This window comes from Actinia tenebrosa, unplaced genomic scaffold, assembly GCF_029948245.1.
Source record: "Actinia tenebrosa isolate PJP-AT-01 unplaced genomic scaffold, QUT_ActTen_1.0 PGA_scaffold0__85_contigs__length_37466705, whole genome shotgun sequence".
Taxonomy (NCBI): Eukaryota; Metazoa; Cnidaria; class Anthozoa; order Actiniaria; family Actiniidae; genus Actinia; species Actinia tenebrosa.
The window spans coordinates 36,684,075-36,709,263 of NW_028292569.1; the positions used below are offsets into that span (position 1 = coordinate 36,684,075).

Consider the following 25,189-nt stretch of genomic DNA (forward strand, 5'->3'; position numbering starts at 1 on the left):
TGCTTCATCATAAGGGACTGTACAAAGTCGTTACCTTTTATACTTGTTAGATCTGCAAGCAAGAAGATCAATAAACTTGAGAAGATGTAGATGTCTGTTATTTGGCAACCAGGGTATGTACATTCCTTAAGATATCTCTTTGAAATAGGCAAGCATCTGTCATAATGTAAATAATTGATGTGCATTTAGGAAAGAGATACCACAAAGTTAAGTTTGTTCTCTATTTGTCACTGTGGTGAATAATTTCATTCTAGATATCAGTGTGACTGTCTTTATACATAAACTTTATTCACCACCAAATGCCTTATTAATAACATCAACCAACTTCACTCCAAGTTACACATCTAGCTATGCGACTACCTTGCTTGAAAACAAGTAAATTCGTTATTACGCAGAGACTATATACTGAGATTTTGAAATATTCTGTTCAGTGATGTTAGCTTTGCTTGGATTTCTTATTGATTATTATAGTTGAAATACGCAATTGACTTAATCAATGGTTTTACTAACAACCTTATATGTCCAAGTAGAGCAAAGATTGTGCTAGAACGTGGTGCAACCGAACACCTCTGGGCGTTCACTCTTCACACTACAAGCGAAAAAGAACCCCTTATATATTGGAGTGAGCGTGCACGCGCCGCTAAATCGGTTCTTATTCCAATAACGTGTGTTTTCAAAGCACACTTGAGTGTAATCTCATCAAATCCAATCAAGATATATTCTAGAGACTCCTTGTGGAGGTTTTTATGGTTGACATGGTTCTAAGCATGAGTTTTTTTAACTTAATCAAGACCAACAGATCTTGGCAGTGCCTGCGGTTAGATCTGCCTTCGATACCGTACAACTTTAGCTTGTTTGCCAAGTTTGAACGAATGTGCGATATTAACAAGAATTAGCTTACAAACACAGCTTAATCAAAAGCTTGAGAGAAAACCGCTTATCAGGCTGAGATGGAGGCAATAACCGTTTGAAATATTTCTAGTGCGTAAACAACAGCACGCTATCAATTATAACAAGACTAAAATACGATGGCTTGAGTTAGTCGACAACACATCTTCAATCACTGAATCAAGTGTTTGCTGGCTGCTTGATTCAAGATGTTCTTTGACTTATCTCTGGCAATCTATTTTGTATTTCGATGTATTTAGACGAGTAAACTACAAGCACTTCAAACCCCATATCCAATACAGCACTCGAGCGTGAATATACTATAACCTGATGTTGGGTTTCATTGATTCAGTTCATCACATCTGACTGAATGTATGATTCAATAGTTCATTTTCCTTCACTCTAGGTGATCGGAAGTTTGTCTGTGTGTTGAAATTTTGTTTTTTCCATTGTTTATTAGCTTCGCCTATATCTTCAGGCTATCCCTGAAACTAGCCACTAAATTCCCTAAACTAGCTTTTTCCTGTCGAAGTGGGAAAAACTACACCTAAGAGTGGCGCCTGTAAAACTGTTCCTTTGTACTTTTGAAAACTTTCACAGTAAAGCTAATATCAGTTAAGTTTCACGTGAAGGCTTTTTAAGATTTTCTTGTAGCTTGCATAAAGTATCTTGCCAACTCTCATTCCCTCGATGACTGTTTGATAACGAGGCTAGAGCTGACAAAGAAGATGCGTATGATCCACTGAAGTTTCTGTCTGTGCAGCCGACGACAGCAGGCGCCGCTGAACATCTCTTCGTATCCATGGTATCGGAAGAAGGAGGTGGTATCGGGTACGGCGAAACGAAGTTAGGTTTATCATAAATCAGTGAATGGTGTCCAGTGCCAGGATAATAGTTCTTATAGCTGCTAGGTGTTATTATGTTATCGATGGCAAAGTTTTTTCTGTTCCCAGACGTGAATGCGTAGGACGAGTAGCCTGATGAACACATACGATTATACTCGTCGCTTTTATAAGGCAGGAACGTAGAATACGCTGACAACGGCGCGTAGCCACGCAGATAAGGATATCCTGACAGCCCACTAGAATACTTAAAGGTATTGCTCTTTCGTACTCTTCTCCTTGCTCTTCTTCTACGAAAGTCACCATTAGAGAAATCTTCTAGGTTTGCGGGGTGTATCGCCCAGTAATTGCCCTTACCATTTTCACTTCTACCTGCCTTGATAAAACACTCGTTCAGCGATAGATTGTGCCGAATACTGTTTCTCCAGCTTTTGTCTTTATTGCGATAATATGGGAAGTTGTCAGAGATGTACTGATAGATATCTCCAAGAATCATTTTCTTGTTCGTACAGCTAAGAATCGCCATTGCTATTAATGCGATGTAAGAATGAGACGGCTTGACATCGCAATCATCTTCTGACTTACTGGCGCCATCTTTTATTGATTCCTCAGTACAGTTTATTTTGTTTGTTTTTGTAATAATTGTAGGTACCTCTCGTTGTTTCCTTGTTAATTCAGTATCTTCATACTCGCTGCGATCTTCCTGTTCACTATCGGCATGCTGCATCGTCCTCTGCTGTGGCATTTCATTCTCTATACTTCCTTCATTGCTAGTTTTCTCGTCTTTTTTCTCGATAAAGTCATTATTGTACTGGGAAAAAGTACTTTTTCTGACTTTTCCTTCCTTTGATGCCATTTGCCTTATTTTCGCGTCCTTTGACAAATCAGTGGTTTTTCTCAACAAAGTATCTTGTATATCTCCAGTACTTCGTGAAGTTTACTCAAGCAGATATGTATATTATAAATGTCTGGATCATCAGAACACTTTACTTGTATCAACTTGACTGTTTACCTTGCAGGGTTTTTCAAGAGTGGCGGACCTGCTGTCCTTTCCAAGTAGAGCCGGCCTACAGTACTTTACATTCAAGTATCTATCAAGGTACGTAATTCAGTATCGAATACTACTAGTGCACTGTGTATCACAAAACCAAGCTCTCTCTAGAAGGCCGTGTGCTTTTATAGGCTAGATGATTAATATAATCAGTAGCACCCGCCTTTATCTTTGAACTTGACCACCTACCATGCAGTACAATGGGGGCATATTCCCATATACTCTATTACTATTGGCTAATATCATATGGGTCACACTTGATAAGGAGTTATAAATCAATAATGTCTATATAAAATAACTATATAATACGACTGAATAGCAGATGGCTGAGTTTTGCTTCTTTAGTAGGAAAGAAAAATATTTTCAAAGTCAATTTTATCTGCTTAAGTCAGTAATTCCTTCATTAAGATAAATGGTTCGGTGGTTGAATGTGGTTTGGAATGAAATGCTTCGCAGGTGGATTTGATTCTCTCATGTCTATCAGCTACGAACACAAACTAACCAGTTTTCTTTCTCGTAAACAATCTACCCTTCACCTTCAATCATTCGCATGGCCGCGATATTTCATCTTCACGTCAGTAACCTGTTTAGGGACTTCCGTGGAGAATCCATAAACATCATCACAGTACAAACTGACTCTTTTTGTCGATTTTTTTATGTCGAACCAAGAAAAATATCAATTTAGTGTCACAAAACCTCAGTTGATTCGATTTCAAGAGGTATTTGTGTCCGCTAAATTGAACAAAGGAAACTTGGCAAATGCTTAATTTTGGCGTATTATTTGTATTCACATCAAATCTAGAGGTTTGGGTTTGAACAAGTTGGTTTATTTGTTCTCGAACTTTAGTTATCCATTAGTATTTCTTGAGTTTACCAGATGAATATCCTAGTTTGTAGGGAAGTCGGTCTTTATTGTAAATCAACTTCAAACAAATTAAAAAACACCAAGCATCTACTCTAAACTGATAATAGCGCAGCTTGCACAGCGGGGTTCGTCAAACTCACATGCGCCGTCTACACCTGCCTGAGCTGGTCGGTCATTGGATGCATACATCAGTCTATCATCGAAAATACTCAGTCTTGAGATATCTGCAGACGAAAGTCGGTTTTATTTCGTTAAAATATCTATCAATTCATCGATTGGGAATTACCGCAATTTCGTACTGCCAGTTTTATTGATTACTGACTAAAACTAGTTCGAGTAAGCAAGATGTTGCAACAAGGGAAATATATGAGTGAAAGCGGAACGATTCAATATTACTAACCAAAAAATGCCGTCACAGTAAAACCTGCTTAATAATATTTGGACTTTAATTTGGCAGTTTGACCGATCCCGATCCTACTCCCCTGACAAATTACCCATGGTATCTTTCTAGACACATTTTGTCGTATATTGCGGTCAAAACGGTGCATGATAAATCTGCATGACTTGAACTTAGTATTTCAGGCGAAACATTTGTCGTCCACCATGTTGGTTAATGAAGGTGGGTCCTTTACCGCCGTCGTTAATGAGGCAAGTGTTCAGTAGTCTGCAAAGACTGTGGTTACTTCATATGCATATATCTGAATGGTATACTTTATCTATATACAGTGAATAATAGCATGACCAATCTAGTGAAGGTTTGCCATTCCTATTTCGCATCCACACAGAGAAAGAGTCAGGTCGGATGCGACATAGGAAGCCATTCCAGACCAAAAAGCTCACTGACCCTAAAGCCTGCGTCCTTCTCATGATCGAACTGATTAAGCAGTGCTCAACTCAGTAGCTAAATTAACTAAAGAGATTGTATGGAGCACTTTGACCTTCTAGTTTTATAGGCCGAGTCACCGTCACAACGCCCATCAATTCACCTTCTCAAGGTTTCTGAGACCTGAGAGGACCCATAACTTCAAAATAAATTAGAATTCATTTAATTCTCGTAAATCTCTATCGCATGAGTATATTCCCTAATAATCATACATCAGTAGGGTACATTTTTTTAGTACACCATTAAAAGTGAAACACACCAGGTAAAGCAAGAGCAAATATGCAAGACATCCATTCAGTTTAACTTTCCACTTGCTTTGAATAAGAGAAACAAAACTTTTACTAAGTGTTTACTTGACTTTCTTTATCTCAAAGTGTTGAGCCCCACTTCATGATCAAGTACAAGCTTTTTATATTTGGTTGGTTGACCACACTGGCCATGTAGACCCTCTGATGACCTTCCAGAATATTTTCAGTGTATCTGATTTTTCGCTTATTTTCATACTTACCTTACTTGAAACTAAACTCACATAATTAATGACCAAAAATCATCAAGGTACTAATCAGCTTATTCGCTTTATGCTGTTAGTAAATGTTATTAAAACGACAATTAAGCGCTAAAATACGCCCATAGTTTATCCATGACATCTTTTAGTCCAAGTTAAGGAAGTAAATTATCATTAAGACACACCAACAAAGACTTACTCCCTGCTGTGAGTCCTTTATGTTTGTTCATCTCTAATTCTCATAATTCCAAACGTCCATTGACATGCTTACACCCCGCGGTGTTGTACTCTGATACCAATACTGTTTATGCTATCTAGTTATTCTTTGTTCATTTATCATATTAACCAGATATTAAGCTAGTTTTAGTTTGAAAAGATGCCGACCGTCTGTTTTGTTAAACTTGAATGTTAATTCTCGTCTGTGCAGCACGATGAGAGAAGACCTGCTGTGCCTTGATTTGTGAGTAACATAAACATTGGACTGGACGGCGACCACGCTTGTAAACCCGGTTGGGTTTGTAAAAAAGATTTTAACTTTAAACTTCAAAGTCCCCTCTTTTCCTTATAGTGAATAGAATCAAAACAAACTGTATCCCCCTCATACTGGTAAAGCAGTGGGGGCACGTATAAGTATTGCAACAGCGGTTTCCTCTAAGCTCTCACTGACTGAGTAAAACAGGTACTTTAATCCACGAGAACAGGTCGTCATCGCTGAAGAAAGACGTTGGACCCTGCCTATTGCGCAACATCTTGCTCCTGTAACTAAGAAATTGCTTGACTCAACACTTTCTTTCGAAAGAATCAAATTCTTTCAAAATAATGATTTATTTAGATTTTTAGACATCTTTAAACAAAGCGCAAACAAAGCACAAAGCAAATAAAACTAAAATAAACGGCCAAATAAATAAACTAGTTTTGAAAAAAATTTCACTCCAAAATAAAAAAATGCAAATAAAGATATAACAAATAGTATTTTGCTAATTTGAAAGGTATCCTGCATGTCTAAAGTTCATTTTAATTCTATTTCTAAACATATATAAGGCTAGTAAATATTCAAGCAAGTCTTTCTTAATTTTTTTTAAGGATTAACTCCTTATTTACTTCAGTCATATTATTATTTTTGTAAATACCAAATAATTATACTATTGTTACACTCAATATTAGCTTACCAGCTGATATCAGCTTCTTGTATTCAAAATGTTTTATCATTTTTTCTCATTCAATATCGACTTTTTTCACACTTAGTTCCATTGTTAACCTGAGGAGATTCAACGTCATATCATTTCCTTTCATTTTCTAAATTATTTTTTCTCGCTGGCCTAAAAACTTACAATGTTGCATCATTCTTCATCTTGTAAATCTTTTTTTCTTGGATTCTGCTAGTTTAGTTTCATTGCATGCTTCCTCATTTCGGCCCAGTAGTTTGAGTACATTTGCAATTTCCTGGTGAGATCTTATCGTTTCATGATGGGCACCTAGTATATTTTCCTGGATCCGCAGAGCCTCTCGGATGGCCACCAGAGCTTCATCATATCTACCCTGAGCCTTGAGGACAGTACCGTAATCATGGTACGAGCGAGCAGTTTCCTGATGATCACCAAGAGCCTTCACACGCATGCGAACAGCCTCCTTAATGTATGTATTAGCACAATGGTAGTTGGATAGAGCCATACAAGACATTCCCATATCATCCATCAAGGTGGCCATGTATGCGTGGTCACCAAGGTGCTCTTTGTAGACAGGTAACACTTTCTCTACTCGCAACCTATTTGCTGTATGATGCTGCTTATGAAATGAGTAGGAAGCTGGAAAGGAAAAACAAAACAGATCAGGATAGGATGGGAAAATGAGTAGGGAACTATGTAGGTAAGGCTAGAGATGATCATGAGATTTCCCAGATATTTTAGATATTTTAGATATTTTACCAAAATAAACTTTATTTATGTGTAGACATTTAGACATTTTAGATGCTTTAGATGTTCCCCTGCCCATGATTAACCAGAGGAAGCCCACTTATTTGCAGCATGAAAAAACCAGGTAATATGAAATGAAGTTGTCTCCATCTCAGTTCTAATCTTTGCAGCAATAGACTAAAAAACCTTCCCTGCATATCAGCCCAAAGTACTGGTGGATTGGGGAGGGGGGGGGGGGGGCTGTCAGGGCAACAAGGTCATTCCCCCTCTTCACCTTCCCCACAGCCCCCCCATCCCCCACCTTTTTCAGCTGGCATGCAGGCCAAAGTGTATGGTAGTGTGGGAATGGAGTACAGGCAATTTTTAAAATCCTTTTTCTATTTCACATATCCTTTTTGAAAACGAAAGTTGACATGATTGAGTAATATAGTTTTCTAAAAAGCTCTAATACAACTAATCCCTTGTATTAATGGAAAATACCAGATATGTATGTGATGAACCCTCTTGCCTTGGACTTTTGCTATATATGACAATGTAAATAGAAAATTTGAATAAAAGTAATCTTAATACCTGCCAAATCTTTGTATGCGACGGCGAGCTGTACTGGATCATTCATCTTCTCCCGTATTCCTATGCCTCTCTTAATCAGTGTAATACCTTTGTCCAGATCACCATAATGAGCAACGCAGCGGCCAAGTTTTATCAGGCAATGAGAACGGATTGTAGAACTCTCATCTTCAAGTTTGGTTTGAATGGCATCTGCTTCTTTGAACCTGGACACAGCAGTTGGACAAGGCAGATGACAGGCACAATGTGACAAAATGCAATAGGCTTCTGATGTCAAACAATCACTGTATCTTTTTTCATCCTCTTTGTCCTTACATATCTTTGTGTACACTTGAAAGATTGTTAAGAACTTCTCTTTCCTCAGGACCTTTGTCAGGAAAGGTGCAACAGCATTAGCAGTATCGATGCAGGTTTTTTCCAGTTCAGGATCATTTACAGCATCCAGCATGGCCTGTCTAATATGACGCCTCTTTGCAAGGAAATTCTCTACAGCTGCTAGTGCCTTCTTGGAAATGAACTGTTCTTGTAGCTGAGGCAATAGCTCCAGGTAATGACAATTAAATTCCTTCTTAGCAAATTCATACTTCCATTGGTACTTACTAGCTTTAGTGGTTGTTTTATCTTTACAAAACGCCTGAATCACTCCATGCATGGTGTATTCTTTCATTACAGGATCAAATTGCAGCAGTGAATTATTAATCAGTTCTTGAAGATGAAGTTCTAAGTAAAACTCTGAGTGTTCTTTCAAAATGAACTGTGCATCATGCAATGTAAATGAAGTTGGGAACACACAAAGTGAAATTAAGGCCAACTGAAGCTCATGAGAGAGTCGTTCAAAACAAATATTAAGGCAGTAGAAAATCTGATGGTCATGTGATAGTGTCAATAAGTCAAATGACTTCAAAGTAGAAACAGGGCTTCTCTGGAACTCAGATATCAGAGCCTTAGGATGAACTGTTCCTTCATTTGCAAGAAGGGATGCAGTTGTACGAAGCACAAGGGGTACACCACCACATAAATCAGCAAGTACCTCAGAATCATCATCAGAGATATTAGAACGAAATGTTTTCAGTAATTTTTGAGCATCTTTTCTTTCTAAAGCATCAAGTCGTAATACATGCGAATCCACATTCAAAAATGTCATTGACATTCGACTGGTAACCAAAATACGCACAAACTGAGCAGTTTGTGCCACATTCTCAATGTATCCACAGAATTCATCCTTAATGGGAGGCAGCAACATGTCTTCAGCATTGTCCAGGATAATGACTGTGTCTGTTGTCAAGTTACATAGACAATGCATAGCTTGCTTGATTGGTTTCTCACTTGCGACAATCCTCAAAGCACCAAGTAAATAGTTGACCATACAGAACATGGAGGTGCAGCTTCTCAGTGATATGTAGTACACTGATATTCCATGAAGACATAAATCATGGCCAACCTGAATAGCAACGCTTGATTTGCCGAACCCTGGCGGACCAATGATCATTACGACTTTGCATGTCCCTCTCCTCAGCTTGGATAATACTTCCTGGCATTCATCTTTTCGATCAACAAAATTGGGAATTTTCATCGGCAAGCCACCCCAGTGCTGAAATGCACCAGCCAAAGTAGGAGCTAAAATAGAAAATCATACATTCAAATATTTCAACATCATTGAAAGGAGCTGTACAATATTAATGAAGCCAAACTCCATTGTATAATTTCATCATCATGTACAAAAATATAGGAACTATTTAACGTATTTGTAAATAAAAGAGGTAAGCAGCTAATTCACAAATGATGATTGCTTTTGATACAGCTAATTTTAGCGACACCTGCATTTTCTAAGCTATTCTATGGTTTAAAAAAATATTATTGATACGTACGATAAAGAAGTAATCAAAAACTCACATTCTTTCCCAAGCAGTCGATTCCTCAAGTCTTGTCTTCCGATGTTAAAAAGTAGAGAAGCTAAAGGCTGTTTCTCGTCTTTACTGATGATACAGTCGTGAATAAGTTCTATAAAAAGTTCCCTAGGCGAAGAAATGTCTTCCAACCTTCCTTCAGGAAGACATCCAGAACACAGAAATTTCATGTTGGTAAAGTCCTCATCAGTACAATCATTGGCGATACTAAGAAGCAGGGCTCTAAAAGGATCAATCAAGGAATCCATAATGATTATATATGGTTAAAAAACAGAAATATTTCGCCCTACATTTTGCAACGGAAAATATTATCAAAGAGTTCGACGACGTATTACCAACCTCCGTCAGACGACCCTTCAGACAAGCACGAACGAGTTCCGAGAGTATCCGATTATGTACGATTAGTTCCGAATCATACACGAATTACGAGGTCGTTGGTAAACAACCGAGAGAACGCAAATGGCGGACTCGAAATATATTCGATATATTTCGCTTTAACTTTAATGCGTTAGGGCTTTAATTATATCTTTGCCGTTATGGCTAACAAAACAGATAATTTATCAGTCACGTGTGTATCTTATGTACTAACCAGATGGAAGTAGTATAATTGGATTTATTAATATCTTGGTAACCAATGGAAATTTTTGACAACTATCCATGAACAACAAAGATAAAAAACACAGCAAACTGCCACTTCAAATTAAACAAGAGCATAGAAGAAGATCGATGCCATTTGTGTACCCGTTGATGATGTACAGCTTATTTTTATTGGCAATTAATTGAGAAATTCGTATTTTACTATTGCATATTCTTTTGCCAACAACTCGTATGAATTATTGTTTCGAAAAAGCAATGGACGTTCTAAGGATTAATAACAAACAGCTACAGACAGCGGGTTTTACTGAGCTCCAAAAAGACTGCAGCCTGCCCCAGGAAAACAGCTTCCAGGTCCATGATACAGCTGACCAAGATTTTCCACTATTGACAGACTTAACTCAACATCTAAATGAAGGCATTCTTATATCATCTGAATTAACATCAGGTGAAGAAAGCCAGTTCGATGTTAGTGATGAGGATGCAGGGTTATTGCTGGTCTGGGGTTGTGGGGAGTTTGGTCAGCATGGACATGGACATCAGAATGATGTGACAATCACAGCTGGGTGTATGAACCATTTAATATTAGGACAAGATGGTCTTGTAGCTCTTGTTGCTTGTGGGTCAAGTCATACTATTGTTACCACAGGTAATCATATAAATTATAGCCATCCATAAAAGCACTACTGGGCCCAGTTGTTCAAAGCCTGATTAGTGCTAATCCTGGGTTAACTCTTAATAAGACCTATAGAGTTAATCCTGGATTAGTGCTAATCCAGCTTTGAACAACCCGGCCCTGGGGAATGCAGTCCTTGTTGAGTTGGATTCAATTCAATATATTAATCAAATTATTTGATATTTGCTTTCAACTTTTATAGATGACAACAGAATCTTTAGCTGGGGCAACTGTAACAGTGGACAACTAGGAATTGGAGATACCAAGACCACAATGTTACCACATCTTGTACAGTTAGGGATCAAACCAGGCACCAGAATAAGAGGTGTGGCATGTGGCACTCGACATACTTTTATATGGACAGAAGAAGGGGACTGCTTTAGTTTTGGAAACAACTTTAGTGCTCAGCTTGGATATGATTTCAGGAAACCTGATTTCAAAGAAAACCAGGTAGGGAAGGATTGAAGGATTGCTTTATTTGCTGTATATTCACAGGGCAATTAATTAAAAGGTGTAACATTTAACATGACAAATTTCAAATCATGCAGGATGCACCTGTATAGTTTACTAGTGTTCTAGCTTTTCTAGTAGTGATGGATCCTAGGATATTATTAAGGGCTATTAATATTACTACTAGGGTGAGTCTGAGATGATAGTTGATAACTGTTTACTATACAAGGTTTCATGTTTTCATGTAGGTACGGCCAGTCTACCTAGAAACCCTCTTCAATCAAAAAATCCTTCAAGTTGCTTGTGGCTCAAGACATTCACTCTTTCTTTTTAATTCTGGAAGTGTTGCTTCTGTTGGAAGTAATGATCGAGGTCAACTGGGACATTCTGACAAAACAGACAGTGTTTGTATTCAGAGGGTTGCTGATATTTCAAATGTTTTCATTATTGGCTGTGGAAACTGCCACTGTCTGGCAGCAGACGGTGAGTTATTGTAATACATTCCAGTCCTGGCATCCTCAAAATCATGTGTTGTGATTGGCTGTTAGAGCAGGCAGTATTTTCTATCTATGGCTGCAGTCTGGCCATAGTCCAGTATTCTGGGGATTGTTATATGACAAAACATGATAATAAAAACCAGTGGAAAAATAAATGGCAAAAAGGTCGTGTACTGTACCTAAAGTCTGTACAGAAAGGAAAAACTGTACTACCCAGCCTTGAAAAGGGCACCAGCCTTACAGCCTCAGTCTATGTAATTAAGACCTCAGCTTTTCCCTTCCTGGACTTCCTGGCCATTACAGACTGTAAATAATAATCTTAATCTTATTATAATCTTATGATTGATTGATTAAATTGAATAGACCAGGGAGATACTAAACTTACTACTTAACCTGGCACCAAAGGGACATAGTTAGAGTAACCCATTGTCAGAGTTATGAAAATATACGTTTTGTTACATCCATTCATATCTAAATACTTTTTCCTTGTGTCAAGCCCCACCCAAAAAATAGTTTAGAAGCTATGTCTATGAATTTGACAAATATTAATTCAAGTCATTTTGAACTTTGTTTAGGAGAAGGGAATGTGTATGCTTGGGGTTATGGCAAGGCCTTTGGATCCAAAGAAGATATTTTATCTCCTGCTAAAGTATACATGAGTGATAATTCTACAAGTGTATCAGGTCTGGTTGGTGGAGATTCACATTCATTATTACTGCTAAACAATGGAAAACTCTTGTCTTGGGGCAACAATTTTGAGGTAACAATCTATGTTTTCGATTGTGAGAAATAGACTTATTTTAGTAAGTTAACCGATCTTAATTTTTCAAACTTGCTGTGTGACATGCTTCATTTTTCAGGGTCAGTTAGGCCTGGGAACTAATGTTAAGTTTTCAAGCAAACCCACTGAAATAAAGGATGGATTAGCTGAAGAAAACATCATCAATATTTCAATAGGAGAAAATACCTCAGCTGCTGTCACAGGTAATTTTCATTTTGGCATGTGGAAGAAGAAATGCTGCAATTTATAAATCATGTCTCTCTCTTAACTCCTCCCATCCTTCCCTAAGTATAAGGCCCATTCTTCCCCTTAGACCACATGCTCTTTTAACAGGGCAACAGATTATAAGTTACAGTAATTCTTTTTTTTTTTTCATATCAGAGAGTGGAAGACTTTTTATGTGGGGTAAAAACCAGAGCCAAGTAATCCGTGAGGATGAAGGACCAAGGTATTGTCAATATCAGCCCCATCCTGTACCCCTTGGTAAGTGGAAAGTAACCAAGGTAAGGAAAAGGAGAATGCCTGTACCTCTAGTTAACAAATCGAAGTCAGTTTTCTATGGGTCTGTACTGTAATCGAACATGAAATGACGTCAAAAATGATCCAAAGCCTAATTCGCATACATTATAAGGGTGGGGTAATGCACCGGTACACAGGGCTACCCTAACAACCATACGTTGACAGAGTCAAAATGAAAATGTTACGTCATAACAACCATTAGTTTCTCTTGTTGGATCAACAAACATGGCGGTTGTTTCATTGTTATTCATATTTCAAGGCATTTTGAATCATATGGCATGGTTGCACACTACGCTGTATATTTTGAAATTAATAGTCCGGATATTTCGAAAAGAAAAAAAACCGAAATATTTGAAATCATTTTTAAAAGTTTAAAAACTATTTTGTTAGAAGACGGTTATTTTTATTTTCAGTAATTATTTTCCATACTTAAATTGACTTTGAAAGAGAACGTTCAATTTTGGTTTAATTCAATCAGCATATTTGGATCATTCACTTTACTAGATGTGGATGGTTCTTAAAAGAACCGTTTTGCTTTTGTTTTGTTGTTGGTTTACTTGCTGCTGGTGTACTTGGTGACGGCTTTAGTGCCTTCGCTAACTGCGTGTTTAGCAAGTTCACCGGGAAGGAGAAGACGAACTGCAGTCTGCACTTCACGAGAAGAAATAGTCGATCTCTTGTTGTAGTGAGCCAAACGAGAGGCTTCTGAGGCAATTCTCTCGAAGACATCGTTCACGAAGGAGTTCATGATGGACATGGCTTTGCTTGAAATACCAGTGTCTGGGTGAACCTGCTTCATGACTTTGTAGATGTAAATGCTGTAGCTTTCCTTCCTTTTCCTGTTCCTCTTTCTCTTATCTCCTCCTTGCTTCTTTCCTGACTTCTTGATCATCTTCTTCGATGCTTTTGGGGAACCTTTAGGCGGCATTTTGACGTTAGATAATTGGCACTTCAAGATACTCTAGAATGAATTTGGTGAAGTAGAATAAAATGTGAAGTCGAGTTGACTTCTATTTATATTACGATGAAAGGATCGAAAATACAGCACTTGAATGGATTACCGGATACTCTTCTGCTATTGGTTGAAACGTATCCGAACCTCTTAGAAAAACGTCCAGTTTTGCTAGTGTCTCTTGATCATGATTGGCTGATTCATAAAAAAATGTTACATTTTTCCGCGAGTTTTCGGATCAAAAACGCTCAACGATGATTGGTTAAAAGTAATACTTACCTCAGTCAGTTTTCGGATCAAAAACGCTCAACGATGATTGGTTAAAAGTAATACTTACCTAAACGGAAAACGCTCATTTTTAGAATTAACGTGATTGGATCATTACTGTTTCACTCGCAAGGATTATGATTGGTGTTTTGAACTGAAAGCTTGCCAGTGATTGGTGGATTTCGATCGTATTGTTGCTGCAAGCTCGACATAACTTCTCTACCTTGACTGGAAGTTCATTCTATTTTACGCTCTCGTATCGTTATTTTACCTCTAAGTTCTACCGAAAATAAAGCATGTCTGGTCGTGGAAAAGGTGGAAAAGCCAAAGGCAAAGCCAAGTCTCGTTCTTCAAGAGCTGGTCTTCAGTTCCCAGTTGGTCGTGTTCATCGTTTTCTGCGGCGTGGTAACTACGCAGCGAGAATCGGTTCTGGCGCTCCTGTTTACATGGCCGCTGTTCTAGAATATCTGTCTGCAGAGATTTTAGAATTAGCTGGTAATGCAGCTCGTGATAACAAGAAGACTAGAATTATTCCTCGTCACCTCCAACTTGCCATCAGAAATGATGAAGAGTTGAACAAACTACTTGGCAGTGTGACGATCGCCCAGGGAGGTGTTTTACCTAACATCCAAGCTGTTCTTCTGCCCAAGAAGTCCGAGAAAAAAGCCCACTAAACAAGAAAGTAAAAGCGACAACAAAAAAACGGCTCTTTTAAGAGCCACCAAATGTCATAAAGTGAATGAAATTATTAATGCTAAATCTTTTTTTGTTTTTACTGAGTACATTTGAAAAAAGTGTACAGTGCTGAAATCCATTTCTTTTACAAGCTTACCAGAAAAATATAAGTTTTTCATTTTTTTAAATCAATCACAAATTCTAAAAGTACTTTTTGTTTGTCTGTTGGGTTTCCTGTGGTAGAATATATCCACTCTCCCCACTCCCCATAGTATTAATGAATATAGGAAGGCTGATGTTGAGTATTTTTTTGATAAAGGTTGTTATTTCCAATAAATCCAGGTAGCTTGTGGTGCATGGCATGTTGCATGTATTGTATCTCCTGATGCAAAAACAAACACTTGGGACTGGACACCCCCTCATGTTGACATCCCTGTTGCTACAGCTGATAATCTATTTGAGCCACAGAAGGACAGTGTGGATGTTTCATTTGATGAAAGTAATGGTAACATTACAGAGGAAAATTCAGAACTTAAAGATGTTGATGAAAATGATGGAAGTACGTACACAGAAAAAGACTGTACTATGATGGACAATAACACAGAATTGATTCAGTGTGAAATTGTCATTGAAAAAATAGATCCTACTAACCTTGTTAAAATTGAAACAGATCATAATGGACACACAGAAATGGATTGTTACCTAGTAGAAAGAAGTACTGAAAATACTGTTCAAAATGAAGTACCAAAAATATCTGCAGACAGTAACATGAGAGTTGAAAAATGCAGCTCAAGAGGAAATATTACGGTGGTAACGGGTATGGAACAAAAACATTGTCAGCTGAAAGACAGATTAGCAGAAGGTGTTGTCAAGAAAAAGAGAAGCCAGTCAGCCCATACATATACCAAACATAAAACTGATAAAACACATCCAAAGGAAAGAAACAGTTTGAAAAGAACATCCAATGAAGAGTCTGTTAAGCCACCAGGAAAGCCATTTCATATGAGCAAGTCGCTATGTAATATAGTGATAGAAAAAAGTGACAATGATGAAGAATTGAATCCAGAAAGACGAAGTAGTACAGGTACTATGAGGAGTACTTCAAGGATTCATTCCAGGTCTGTGGATATTAGCAAAACTGAAAAGGAATTTAAAAGTAAAGAACCTTTGTCATCTGCAAGAAACTCTGTGCATGGAGATGTAGAACAAAATAGTGTGAGTCATTTAAAACCAAGAACATCAACTGATGGAACCAGCAATACCTTGTTACCCAGCACACATCCTAATTTGTCTATGGGAGGAAGGACAGCCCAGCTGAACAGAGAGAAAAAAGCCCCTAGACATATCAGGAGAATCCCTTCTGTACCAAAAATGGTGAGTATTTTTATACTTTCTTCTAAATAAGTTGAATGCTCCTTGGACCCTGATTTGAGGACAAGAATATTTTCATGATAATAATAAATTTCAATGAAAGAAAAAATTGAATTTTAAAAGGATGCAAAAGATAAACTCATATCTTAAAACATTGTGAAGGAGGATCTCTTTCCCTTGCTCCTCTGCATTAGGCACATCAGATGCTAACAGTAGTTTGAAGTGATGAACCATCTATTAAACATTGTTTTCTTTTCTTTTCCCAACAGGAACATTATTTACCAAATCAACCAATTCAGAGTTCTGGCACAAGTGAAGATTTTTCTAAACAAGGAGACATACAGAAATCCACCTTAAGCAGGACTCAATCCAGCCCAAACATAATCACTAGTTATCAATCTGATATTCACCCCATTACACTTAGCATGCATTCTACACCACCCTTCGTCATTCACATGCCACACCCTCCTGGAGCAGAAGGTCTTCCTCCAAGACCTCCAAGGTGCAAGAAAAGGACAGCTGCACAGAAAATAGTCTTTTCTTCTGGGTCTTCCTGGAGGAAGCGCAACTCAAATATTTGATTATCTATTTTTATAAGACTATTGTACAAATCCAGTCTATGCATTAAAAAAATTTGCAAGAAAAACAATACAGTCTGTCTGGTTTTAACTGAGTTGCAGTTTTTGAAAGTATCCTTTAATACCGTTTGCAGAGAGAGTAAAAAGTGTTGTGTTTGATTTCTAGACAACATGTCCTACACATACTCATAAGTAATGGTTGCTGGTTTGTCATTTTAGCTTGCCTGACATGTTCTCTGTTACTCAATAGATGCTGCAAGCAACTCTTTTTTCTGTCAATAAAGAGAAGAGAAGATTATAAGTTGATGTGTCTGTGTTTTTTGAAGTATGTGAGTAAAATTCCTGTCTCTCACTAGGGCTGAATGGTTCTCAGGAGGGATTCTCTCCCATAAATAAGCAGACAAAAGGTATAGACATGGTGCATTGTGGTGTAGCTTGGTTTTATCATATCTATTGCACCCTGCTTATGAAACTGTGGAAAGAACCAAATAAAGAAAATAACGACCTTACCCTTGTAATGTATGCCTGTAATGCATGTCCAATAGCTTTATGGTATTCACATACATCAGAATGCATTAGAAGCACTGTTAGAACTGTGTGACTGTCAACATCTATTGTGCTCTTACAACTGCATTCCAGTGACTTCTTTTCATGCCCATTTTCGAAATGTTCATGTAATGTAGTCTTAGAGCTATCGTCATCTCTCTTCTTGGAAAAGCTCACTAGAGAGACATTATTTTCATCTACTGTTTCCTTGATAAGAAGGTTTCTTGAAGCACAATCAAGGTTCTGACTTTGGTCTCTTTCCAATGTGCTTTTTCGAGTCTCTCCATACACATTGTCAGTAGTATTAGTGCATAAATCTGTCATAGCTTGTTTACTTAGTACATCTGAGGATGGCTGAGTGTTAAACCCTGAAAAATATTTGAATGGAAAGTATTATAGGCAAATGGAACATGTCATACAAAAATAACTATAAAGTTAAGATAATAACCTTCATTGCTGCACATTTTGTGTAGCAAAAATGTCACAAGTTTCTTGAGCTTTTCATCCTAAAAATAAACAATTATTCGATAACTCCTCTCTAGTTTCTAACTTGCATTCATGATGATACTACTTGCATTCTTGTAACCAGAGCCTGTGCTATTGCCAGCCGGTGGAAGGCAATGCTGGCAATGGTGCAGGCTCTGGAAATGAGAATAATGTTACTTGGTAGTGAGACTGTTGTTAACATACTTGACTGGCTGCCATGATTTCAATGAGAACTGGAACACCTTTGTGATCTTGAAACTTCTGTTTACCAAGTTCTACCAGGAAACACAATCATCTTGAGTCATTAAGGCAATAAGTTGTTCAATAAAATGATTAGGGTTGGTGCAGCCAAACATCTTAACCAGAGTAAAAGTTGGGCAGCACAGGCTAGGGATGGTTAGAGAAGAGTAATTTCTAGATCTGCACTTTATTCTATGAGACTTCCTGGGAGCAGGGGGACATCTAGATAATCTCTGAGGGAGTTTTAGGTATTTCCTGCATATGTTTATGGGTAACTGAATGATAACAAATGTATTTGGTATATCTATCTTCTTACCATAGTCCTCATTGTCTAACAGACTCACAAGAGCAGTGATACAGGTTTTCTGTAGCTGTGCATGTTGTATTCCAGCATTAACGAGACAGGACAATAGTACTTCTACAGCCCCCAGCTCTATAGCATGAAGTTGGTTTGCTTCTGAAATGTCAGAAAAATGGGCAAAATTTCACAAGTACAGGTGCTTGTTTTGTTAATGAAGAAGCTTCATCTAAAATCACCTTATATTTACCATGAGAAACATAAGAACAGGAGAAAGTATTGATAAGCTGGGTCAAAAGGCAGATGTCTTCAGTACTCTGTACTTCCTCTGTAGACGAATACTTATCTAAAACACCAAACATTGCCCTTAAACCACCAACCAGGCGAAGTTGTGTCTTGGTCTTACCTAAAATTCAATAAAAGGTTATACATGTATGACCTCAACAGAATGAGAGATCCTGGTTGAGGATCATAACTAATTACATAAAACAACTGTTAAGCATCAAATGGAGGACACCTGACAGCCAACAGTTGCCTGATGTTAGTTGACAGTCAATCATCAAAAGTAACTGAATTGTCAACAAGTATACTATGTTCACTAATAATTACTATTTCCATTAATGCAGGAGCCAAGCAAACTGATGAGTGAGTGAAGGCTATGTCTACTGATATCTGAATACAGCCATCTTACAATGGATGGCATTATCAGTCCACAGCAGACCCCTTGGTTTGTCTCTGATAGATGGAAAAAATAAATCTCATTAGTAAGACAATCATTTAATAATCATCGAATAAAATGATTATTACAGGGATTAAATAGATATATGTATAGTCTCACCATTTATAGGATCAATATTTACTGCACACAAGGTACTGCATATAGCATTGGTGATTTTGCAAAACTGCTCTGTGTCATTACTGTCAACAATAGTCTCCCTTTAAGGTACAAAGACATACTTGCAATGTTATCAATATTCTTTAATTTGATCATATTTAGGAGCCCAAAAGAGATAACTTACTTCAGCAATTCACAGAGTTTTTGAATGCACTTTGTTTTCCTTGCGAGTGTCTGACCATCACCTTCAATGAAAGATTAGAAATCAAGTCATATATCAGGTGACTATAAGGCAAGTAAGCTTACTGCAGCGGTGAGTATTAAAAGCAGTAGTTGATGGTGCCTTTTCTGACTAAATACTATAACAACGTTTATTATACCACTATTTGATACCAAGCACAACAAAAGAAATGCTGATGTTAGTGAAGAAGTTGACTTTTTTTTCATTGTTCCCTTGATCAACTTGAATAACTCTGGTGTTAGAAGTGCATTTCTCGAGACATCTAAAAGAGAAAAAAATCTTAATTCATCAAATAAGACTAGTCCAAAGGTTATCATTGATATATAAATAACTTGCCATTTTTTTCTACTGCTACTCCTAGTGTGAAAAGGGCGTTTTCCATGACTTCCAAATCCTTCTGATTTTTACCATCCTGATATATTGAGATCATCAGCTCCACCCCTTGTAACTCTCGGAAAAAATCTTGTGTAGATTCTAAAATACAGTCTCTCAATGAGTGATAATTGCGAGCCAGCAAATGTTAATTATGCTAGTAGAAGAACGGGATTTTAACTGATGGTATAAGACGTTTATCATAATTTGTAATTTTCATACAGATTTTAACTTCAGCTTACTTTTATTTGACAGAAGAGTTCGCAAGGCTGAAAATGCTTCTTTCCTGACGTACGGGTCCAAAGTTTGGCAATTTTTCAAAGATTCAACCAGAACAGCGACGTCTTCCTCATCCTTGTCCACCGTTATACTCATGTCAAAGTCTATTTATGTACAAAATAAGGCGGAGAGTATGATTTAGGATATTATTGCCATTGATATTCATCTTTGTCAGTTCTTTTCAGAAAGAGATTTGAGTTGAAATACACAACTCTACTTCCAGTTCTCTTAGTGAATCAATCACCAAAAATACCTCAAAAAAGCAGCTACGAATAATCTCAATACCTTCACATATGTCTGTGAAATGCTCTGTGTCTTTATAATAACGGGTTTTCTGCTTTTCTGTCATTATTTTATATATATTATTTCTAATCATTGAACAAACATGAGAAGCCTACCCTGGCCGTGAGGGCCTGGTGGTATTACCACTGACTGTAGTGTTTGTGGGCTCATTTCTTGTTGGCCGCCATGTTGGTTGTAGGAGGAGTGAGGCTTGTTGCTCGTGAGTTTCCCCTTTATTTATCCCTCTAAATTATTACTGTTGCTTGTAAATGTAATTTAAAGGATTTATTAAGACTACGGCTTGTTTTACGAGAAATTTCGGCTACTATTCAGCTGTTTATAAGTAAATTTATTGCATCTTACGACTGGTTTTAAAATTGTACATCAATTTACAAATTGTTCAAATATCTATTGAACTTCTAACGGTTCATTTGTTTATTGTTATCAGGAAGTCAAGCAAAGCCAGTGGTTGGTTTGGCAGTAGTTGCTCAGGTAAGAAGTGATTAAATGTCAATTATTAAGATTTGTTGATAACAATTTACATGTTTCTAGGTCGTGCACTAATTGCAGTTTTTATCGCCAATATTTATAGAGAAAACTAAGTTACCTGCCTAAACAAGGAACAGGAGGAAGATCATCTTTCAGTGGAGTTTCAGCAACTGTTTTTGGTTCCACTGGATTCCTCGGAAGATATGTAGTGAACAGACTTAGTAAGTATTCATATCTGATCCAATTAGATAAATAAAAAACAGATGATTAGGTAGGACTTTATGATCTTTCTTGTGATCATCTGGATGAAATCAGTCACGCAACTACTGTAGACATGCTGAGCTGATCTGTTATTTATCTGATTTATGAGAAAAATATTGTTAAGTTTATTTATGCTTTCTTTATTGTTTGTAGGCAGAATAGGCACCCAGCTAACGGTGCCGTACAGGGGAGATCCACATGATGTCAGACATGTGCGACTCATGGGTGACCTAGGACAAATTAGTTTCTTTGTAAGTGAACTAGTGTAGATTTTTTGAAATGACACAACATGACAAATTTTCATGGTAATGACAGCATCCATTGAACTGGCCTCATTGTGCAAGTTTACCTGCTTATCCAATTAGAACAATATTTCATTATTGTGCTAACTCTGAAGTTGCAAGATGCAGGCTGAAATTTTTTTTTTGCTTACGTCAATCAAAACAATCATTCAGTAATTCCAATGAGAAACTCACAACTACTGAGATATCATAATAAAATCACATAAAAATATTCATTTTTCTATTTGTCTTGTTCATTTGTTTCGTTCATTTTATGACTAGGATTACGGCCTTAATGACGCTGAATCAGTTGAAAAAATGGTGAAGTATTCTAGTGTAGTCATTAACCTGATTGGAAAGGACTTTGAAACAAGGTAAACAACTTCACCTGGAAAGTCTTGAATTTTCACAAGCATTTCATAATGCCTTCCTGTTTGATGCATATTTCAGGAACTTTGACTTTAATGATGTTCATGTGGATGGAGCCAGGTTAATTGCTAGAGCAGCAAAAAATGCTGGTGTTGAGAGGTTGATACATGTATCAGCACTTAATGCTGATGTAAACAGTCCATCAAAGTTCCTTCAATCTAAGGTGTGTATGTTTTATTATACTCTTAAAAGAATGTTTCAAAATAGTCTGCAAATAGACCTTTTTTGAGTTCCAAATTACCACAGCGTTCCTTCCATTTATTACAAACACATTTACACAGTGTGTAAATTTTCACAAATACCAACAATAAACTAAAGAATACACAACTTCAACAATACACTTTGAAACTCGATGGAGCTTGACTGAATGCATGAATATTCTGCACAAACTCCAAAGGCTAACCTGAGCAATAGAGAACTCAAAACTGGAGTATTGAAGAATAATATCATTAGTAGTAGAATTTCACAGGGAGCCCAATGGTTCTACAGGGTAGCCATTTTTTTCGTGTTATTAAAACAGAAATATAACCTGATATTATATATTATATACATAGGCATTGGGTGAAATAGCTGTCAGAGAGGAGTTTCCTTCTGCTACTATACTACGTCCTGGAACTGTGTTTGGCCATGAAGACAAGTTTCTTAACTACTATGCATGTAAGCTTGTAATAATATCATTATTGCGTGTTCCAGTCATGTCTCAGTCATCCTGCATTGTGCCTTCAGCAATATACCTGCAAGCAGGCATTTGTTGGTTGAATCACCAAACAAATTGATAGGTACACTGTAGTATAGATGCACTTATAATACATGTTAACAAGGAAGCTGGACTGATCTTACCTTGCTAAAGGCCTGTTTACATGGTTTTGTTTACATGGGGCAATTTTTGCTGCAATTTGAGGTATAATTTTTTAAAACATAAGAAGTGTTGTCTTATGCTTCTAAAGAGACTTTTGTCCAGGTAATCTTGGTGTCTAGAATAAAGCTTTACCAGTTAATCCTTGATAATTCTTGACCATAACCAAAATTGCTGAAAAAGTCACCTCTCAAATTGCTGTAAAAATCATACCTGTAAACAGGGCTTGAAAAAAACCATAAATTTGTAATGGTGTTTTGATATAATTATTTTCAGACCTGAGAAACCTTCCTTTAGGAATCCCTCTTATCGATGGTGGAATGAATACAACAAAAATGCCAGTCTATGTATGTACAACTTCATGTTTTATATTCTGTGTTCATCATTATCTGGTAATACTAGATTGATAGGTTTATTTACACCTTTCCTATACAGCATATCTTATCATACATATAGTTTCTTATTTGAATGTCTTGTGTAATAGGTTGCTGATATTGCTCAATCAGTTGTTAATTCAGTCAATGATGTGACCAGCGAGGGGAAGACATATGAATTAGTAGGGTTAGTAAAGAGTATTCCTTACTTATTATGACCAGTGTAGTTTTTACCAGCAATAATTAAATTGTTCCTCATGAAAAAGAATTCATGGAAATGATATTGTCGTTCTGCCATCAGCCATAGCTTCCTGCAGATATTCATGCAAAACCATATTACTGCCATCTTCATAAACATGCCAACTTGGTAGCTGCGAGCTGCACAATAAAAGTTGGTTTTTCACTTCCACCAGCCAAAAATATGAAAGGTACCGACTGATTTGCTTCGATTGACAGAAGCAAAAAACCAAATTTTAGCGTTCATCTTGCAGCTACTGAGTTCGCAATAGCAGTAATGCTTTTTTAAAGGAGAAACAATGCACTTGTGTAATGAAGCTCCCTTAGACCCACCCCCTTGGTGGTTCCCTCTTGTTAAAGGATGAGTAGTGTGGATATTATCAGGCATTACATACAGTAGTAAGTTGACCAACTTCTGGATAGCAGTTATTAAATAAAATGCAAGCAATTTGATGTAATTTAATTTTCTTTTAGACCCAATGAATATTATCTGGCTGACATTGTAGATTACATCTACCGTATCATGAGGTGTAACTATAGACATTACTCCATGCCAAGAAAACCCTATGAGTAAGTAGATGGTCTGCCCTCAATATAACAGTGATATGAATACAGCTTTATCTAGACATCAATGGCATTGAAAAGCCTTCCCTTTGTAAAATATCCCACAGCAATCCTTGATTGCAGGGTTAGGCTAATTTCGCCATCAGAATATTTTCATATTCTTTGTAGTATAGTAGAAAAATGCACAGCTTCAACAATACATTCACTTTGAAATTCCACGGACCTTCACTTGAACACATGAATATTTTACACAAAGTTGAGCCTAACCCTTAACAAAAGGGCCAGAATACAAAACAAGGGTATAAATCATAATTTGTGTTCTTGTTTCATGGTTAAGTGATCGATTTATTTTCCAGGTTAATTGCTTGGTTGATGGAGTGGTCTATCTTTGACCCTCGGCTTACAAGAGACATTTTATGCAGGGTAAGTATGGATAAGATGTTTGTGACTCTCATTGCTTTAAGGCCAGGTTTAGACGGTACAACTTTTCGCCTACGACTATCACATACAACACACTCGCGCTGTCCTACAACTTGAGTCGATAGCGTAGGCTGAGGTAAATGATTGTTTTAGTATAAATACACAGGTGATTCTTTCAAAAAAAGAAAAGAAAAGAAAAAAAAGAAGATAAAACCCAACCAGGGCACAAGATTTTCAATAATCACCTGTGTATTTTTAACTATAATCCACCCTGACACTAATTCATCCAGGATGCTATACTATAAATAACATCTTCTATAAATATCATATTCTAATATCCAACATTTTCGTTTGTTTCAGCAATTTCTATCAGATACATTAACACAAGGATGTCCTGGCTTAGAAGATCTTGGTGTAAAAGCAACACCTCTAGAGGCTGAAGCAATAGCTGTACTCAGAAGACATCGTATCGCTTCATACTATGAAGAAGCTATGGATGAAGATGAGATTTGTAGGCCAACAAGCTCATATAATTAACAATTCCTAAAAAAATTATTGTTTATCGTTGACCCCCAATTGTGTTACTTCTTGGTAAGTCTTACTTCAAATTGACAAAACTTATATTTTTCAAAATTACTGGTAGCAACATCTTGTCTTAATTTTTCCCTTCCTTTGTAAATATATATAGTGTTTTTCTTATTCTTTCCAATCTTGATCTCAGTATTAATTTGTGGAAGAAATAAACTTAATTGTGAAAGTAGACTTGATGATAAAAATAAATTATTAAAAAAAAATTTATTTGTAATTATGTAACATTAGGTTATGTAACATCATTATGTAACCTGATGTAATGGTACATAACGTTATGAAACATCATGTGATGTTACATGTTATGTAATGTAACATGATACATAACAT

At 36.9% G+C, this 25,189-nt stretch overlaps 7 protein-coding genes and 1 long non-coding RNA gene across 8 annotated transcripts; 3 read left to right on the top strand and 5 right to left on the bottom strand.

Annotated features, from left to right (window-relative positions):
- Positions 1-263: 263 nt before the first annotated feature.
- On the bottom strand, positions 264-2,755 carry LOC116308662 (forkhead box protein B1-like). The gene has a single exon (XM_031719136.2). It carries the CDS (start codon positions 2,584-2,586, stop codon positions 1,504-1,506), a length of 1,083 nt encoding a protein of 360 aa, XP_031574996.1. The 5' UTR covers positions 2,587-2,755; the 3' UTR covers positions 264-1,503.
- Positions 2,756-4,676: 1,921 nt separating this feature from the next.
- Positions 4,677-9,768, bottom strand: LOC116308656 (uncharacterized). Its single transcript, XM_031719130.2, has 3 exons — positions 9,408-9,768; positions 7,518-9,131; positions 4,677-6,839 (listed from the first exon to the last, which is right to left on the bottom strand). Exons 1-3 carry the CDS (start codon positions 9,667-9,669, stop codon positions 6,382-6,384), a joined length of 2,334 nt encoding a protein of 777 aa, XP_031574990.2. The 5' UTR covers positions 9,670-9,768; the 3' UTR covers positions 4,677-6,381.
- A 115-nt stretch (positions 9,769-9,883) lies between these two features.
- On the top strand, positions 9,884-17,082 carry LOC116308653 (uncharacterized). Its single transcript, XM_031719126.2, has 8 exons — positions 9,884-10,664; positions 10,894-11,141; positions 11,390-11,624; positions 12,214-12,398; positions 12,499-12,622; positions 12,801-12,922; positions 15,175-16,206; positions 16,473-17,082. The coding sequence occupies exons 1-8, from the start codon at positions 10,250-10,252 to the stop codon at positions 16,782-16,784; spliced, it is 2,673 nt and encodes an 890-aa protein (XP_031574986.2). The 5' UTR covers positions 9,884-10,249; the 3' UTR covers positions 16,785-17,082.
- On the bottom strand, positions 13,492-13,866 carry LOC116308664 (histone H2B-like). The gene has a single exon (XM_031719138.2). The coding sequence runs from the start codon at positions 13,864-13,866 to the stop codon at positions 13,492-13,494; it is 375 nt and encodes a 124-aa protein (XP_031574998.1).
- On the top strand, positions 13,931-15,181 carry LOC116308663 (histone H2A). The gene has a single exon (XM_031719137.2). It carries the CDS (start codon positions 14,454-14,456, stop codon positions 14,829-14,831), a length of 378 nt encoding a protein of 125 aa, XP_031574997.1. The 5' UTR covers positions 13,931-14,453; the 3' UTR covers positions 14,832-15,181.
- LOC116308657 (uncharacterized) lies at positions 16,505-19,111 on the bottom strand. Its single transcript, XM_031719131.2, has 7 exons — positions 18,961-19,111; positions 18,602-18,757; positions 18,370-18,510; positions 18,018-18,088; positions 17,776-17,833; positions 17,292-17,695; positions 16,505-17,053 (listed from the first exon to the last, which is right to left on the bottom strand). The coding sequence occupies exons 1-7, from the start codon at positions 19,052-19,054 to the stop codon at positions 17,021-17,023; spliced, it is 957 nt and encodes a 318-aa protein (XP_031574991.2). The 5' UTR covers positions 19,055-19,111; the 3' UTR covers positions 16,505-17,020.
- A 659-nt stretch (positions 19,112-19,770) lies between these two features.
- Positions 19,771-20,472, bottom strand: LOC148914207 (uncharacterized). Its single transcript, XR_016118999.1, has 3 exons — positions 20,364-20,472; positions 20,042-20,182; positions 19,771-19,901 (listed from the first exon to the last, which is right to left on the bottom strand). It is a non-coding gene; the product is annotated as an uncharacterized LOC148914207 (long non-coding RNA).
- Positions 20,473-20,475: 3 nt separating this feature from the next.
- Positions 20,476-25,033, top strand: LOC116308660 (NADH dehydrogenase [ubiquinone] 1 alpha subcomplex subunit 9, mitochondrial). The gene is made up of 12 exons (XM_031719135.2): positions 20,476-20,580; positions 20,809-20,852; positions 20,953-21,070; positions 21,264-21,361; positions 21,674-21,765; positions 21,842-21,983; positions 22,375-22,477; positions 22,953-23,023; positions 23,161-23,237; positions 23,762-23,857; positions 24,208-24,274; positions 24,632-25,033. Exons 1-12 carry the CDS (start codon positions 20,547-20,549, stop codon positions 24,806-24,808), a joined length of 1,119 nt encoding a protein of 372 aa, XP_031574995.2. The 5' UTR covers positions 20,476-20,546; the 3' UTR covers positions 24,809-25,033.
- The last annotated feature ends 156 nt before the right edge of the window (positions 25,034-25,189 follow it).

Excerpts from the sequence above, each read along its gene's own strand:
- LOC116308662 (XM_031719136.2), bottom strand. The coding sequence starts at position 2,586 with ATGGCATCAAAGGAAGGAAAAGTCAGAAAAAGTACTTTTTCCCAGTAC.
- LOC116308656 (XM_031719130.2), bottom strand. The coding sequence starts at position 9,669 with ATGGATTCCTTGATTGATCCTTTTAGAGCCCTGCTTCTTAGTATCGCC. Across the intron at positions 9,132-9,407 it reads TCGACTGCTTGGGAAAGAAT|CTCCTACTTTGGCTGGTGCA; the intron begins GTGAGTTTTTGA and ends TTTCTATTTTAG. Across the intron at positions 6,840-7,517 it reads CGCATACAAAGATTTGGCAG|CTTCCTACTCATTTCATAAG; the intron begins GTATTAAGATTA and ends TTTCCTTTCCAG.
- LOC116308653 (XM_031719126.2), top strand. The coding sequence starts at position 10,250 with ATGAATTATTGTTTCGAAAAAGCAATGGACGTTCTAAGGATTAATAAC. Across the intron at positions 12,399-12,498 it reads CTTGGGGCAACAATTTTGAG|GGTCAGTTAGGCCTGGGAAC; the intron begins GTAACAATCTAT and ends TTCATTTTTCAG. Across the intron at positions 12,923-15,174 it reads GTAAGTGGAAAGTAACCAAG|GTAGCTTGTGGTGCATGGCA; the intron begins GTAAGGAAAAGG and ends CAATAAATCCAG.
- LOC116308664 (XM_031719138.2), bottom strand. The coding sequence starts at position 13,866 with ATGCCGCCTAAAGGTTCCCCAAAAGCATCGAAGAAGATGATCAAGAAG.
- LOC116308663 (XM_031719137.2), top strand. The coding sequence starts at position 14,454 with ATGTCTGGTCGTGGAAAAGGTGGAAAAGCCAAAGGCAAAGCCAAGTCT.
- LOC116308657 (XM_031719131.2), bottom strand. The coding sequence starts at position 19,054 with ATGCCATCCATTGTAAGATGGCTGTATTCAGATATCAGTAGACATAGC. Across the intron at positions 18,511-18,601 it reads CTGTTCTTATGTTTCTCATG|AAGCAAACCAACTTCATGCT; the intron begins GTAAATATAAGG and ends CTGACATTTCAG. Across the intron at positions 18,089-18,369 it reads GTTAGACAATGAGGACTATG|AACTTGGTAAACAGAAGTTT; the intron begins GTAAGAAGATAG and ends GTTTCCTGGTAG.
- LOC116308660 (XM_031719135.2), top strand. The coding sequence starts at position 20,547 with ATGTTGGTTGTAGGAGGAGTGAGGCTTGTTGCTC. Across the intron at positions 22,478-22,952 it reads GTTTCTTAACTACTATGCAT|ACCTGAGAAACCTTCCTTTA; the intron begins GTAAGCTTGTAA and ends AATTATTTTCAG. Across the intron at positions 23,858-24,207 it reads ATGCCAAGAAAACCCTATGA|GTTAATTGCTTGGTTGATGG; the intron begins GTAAGTAGATGG and ends TTTATTTTCCAG.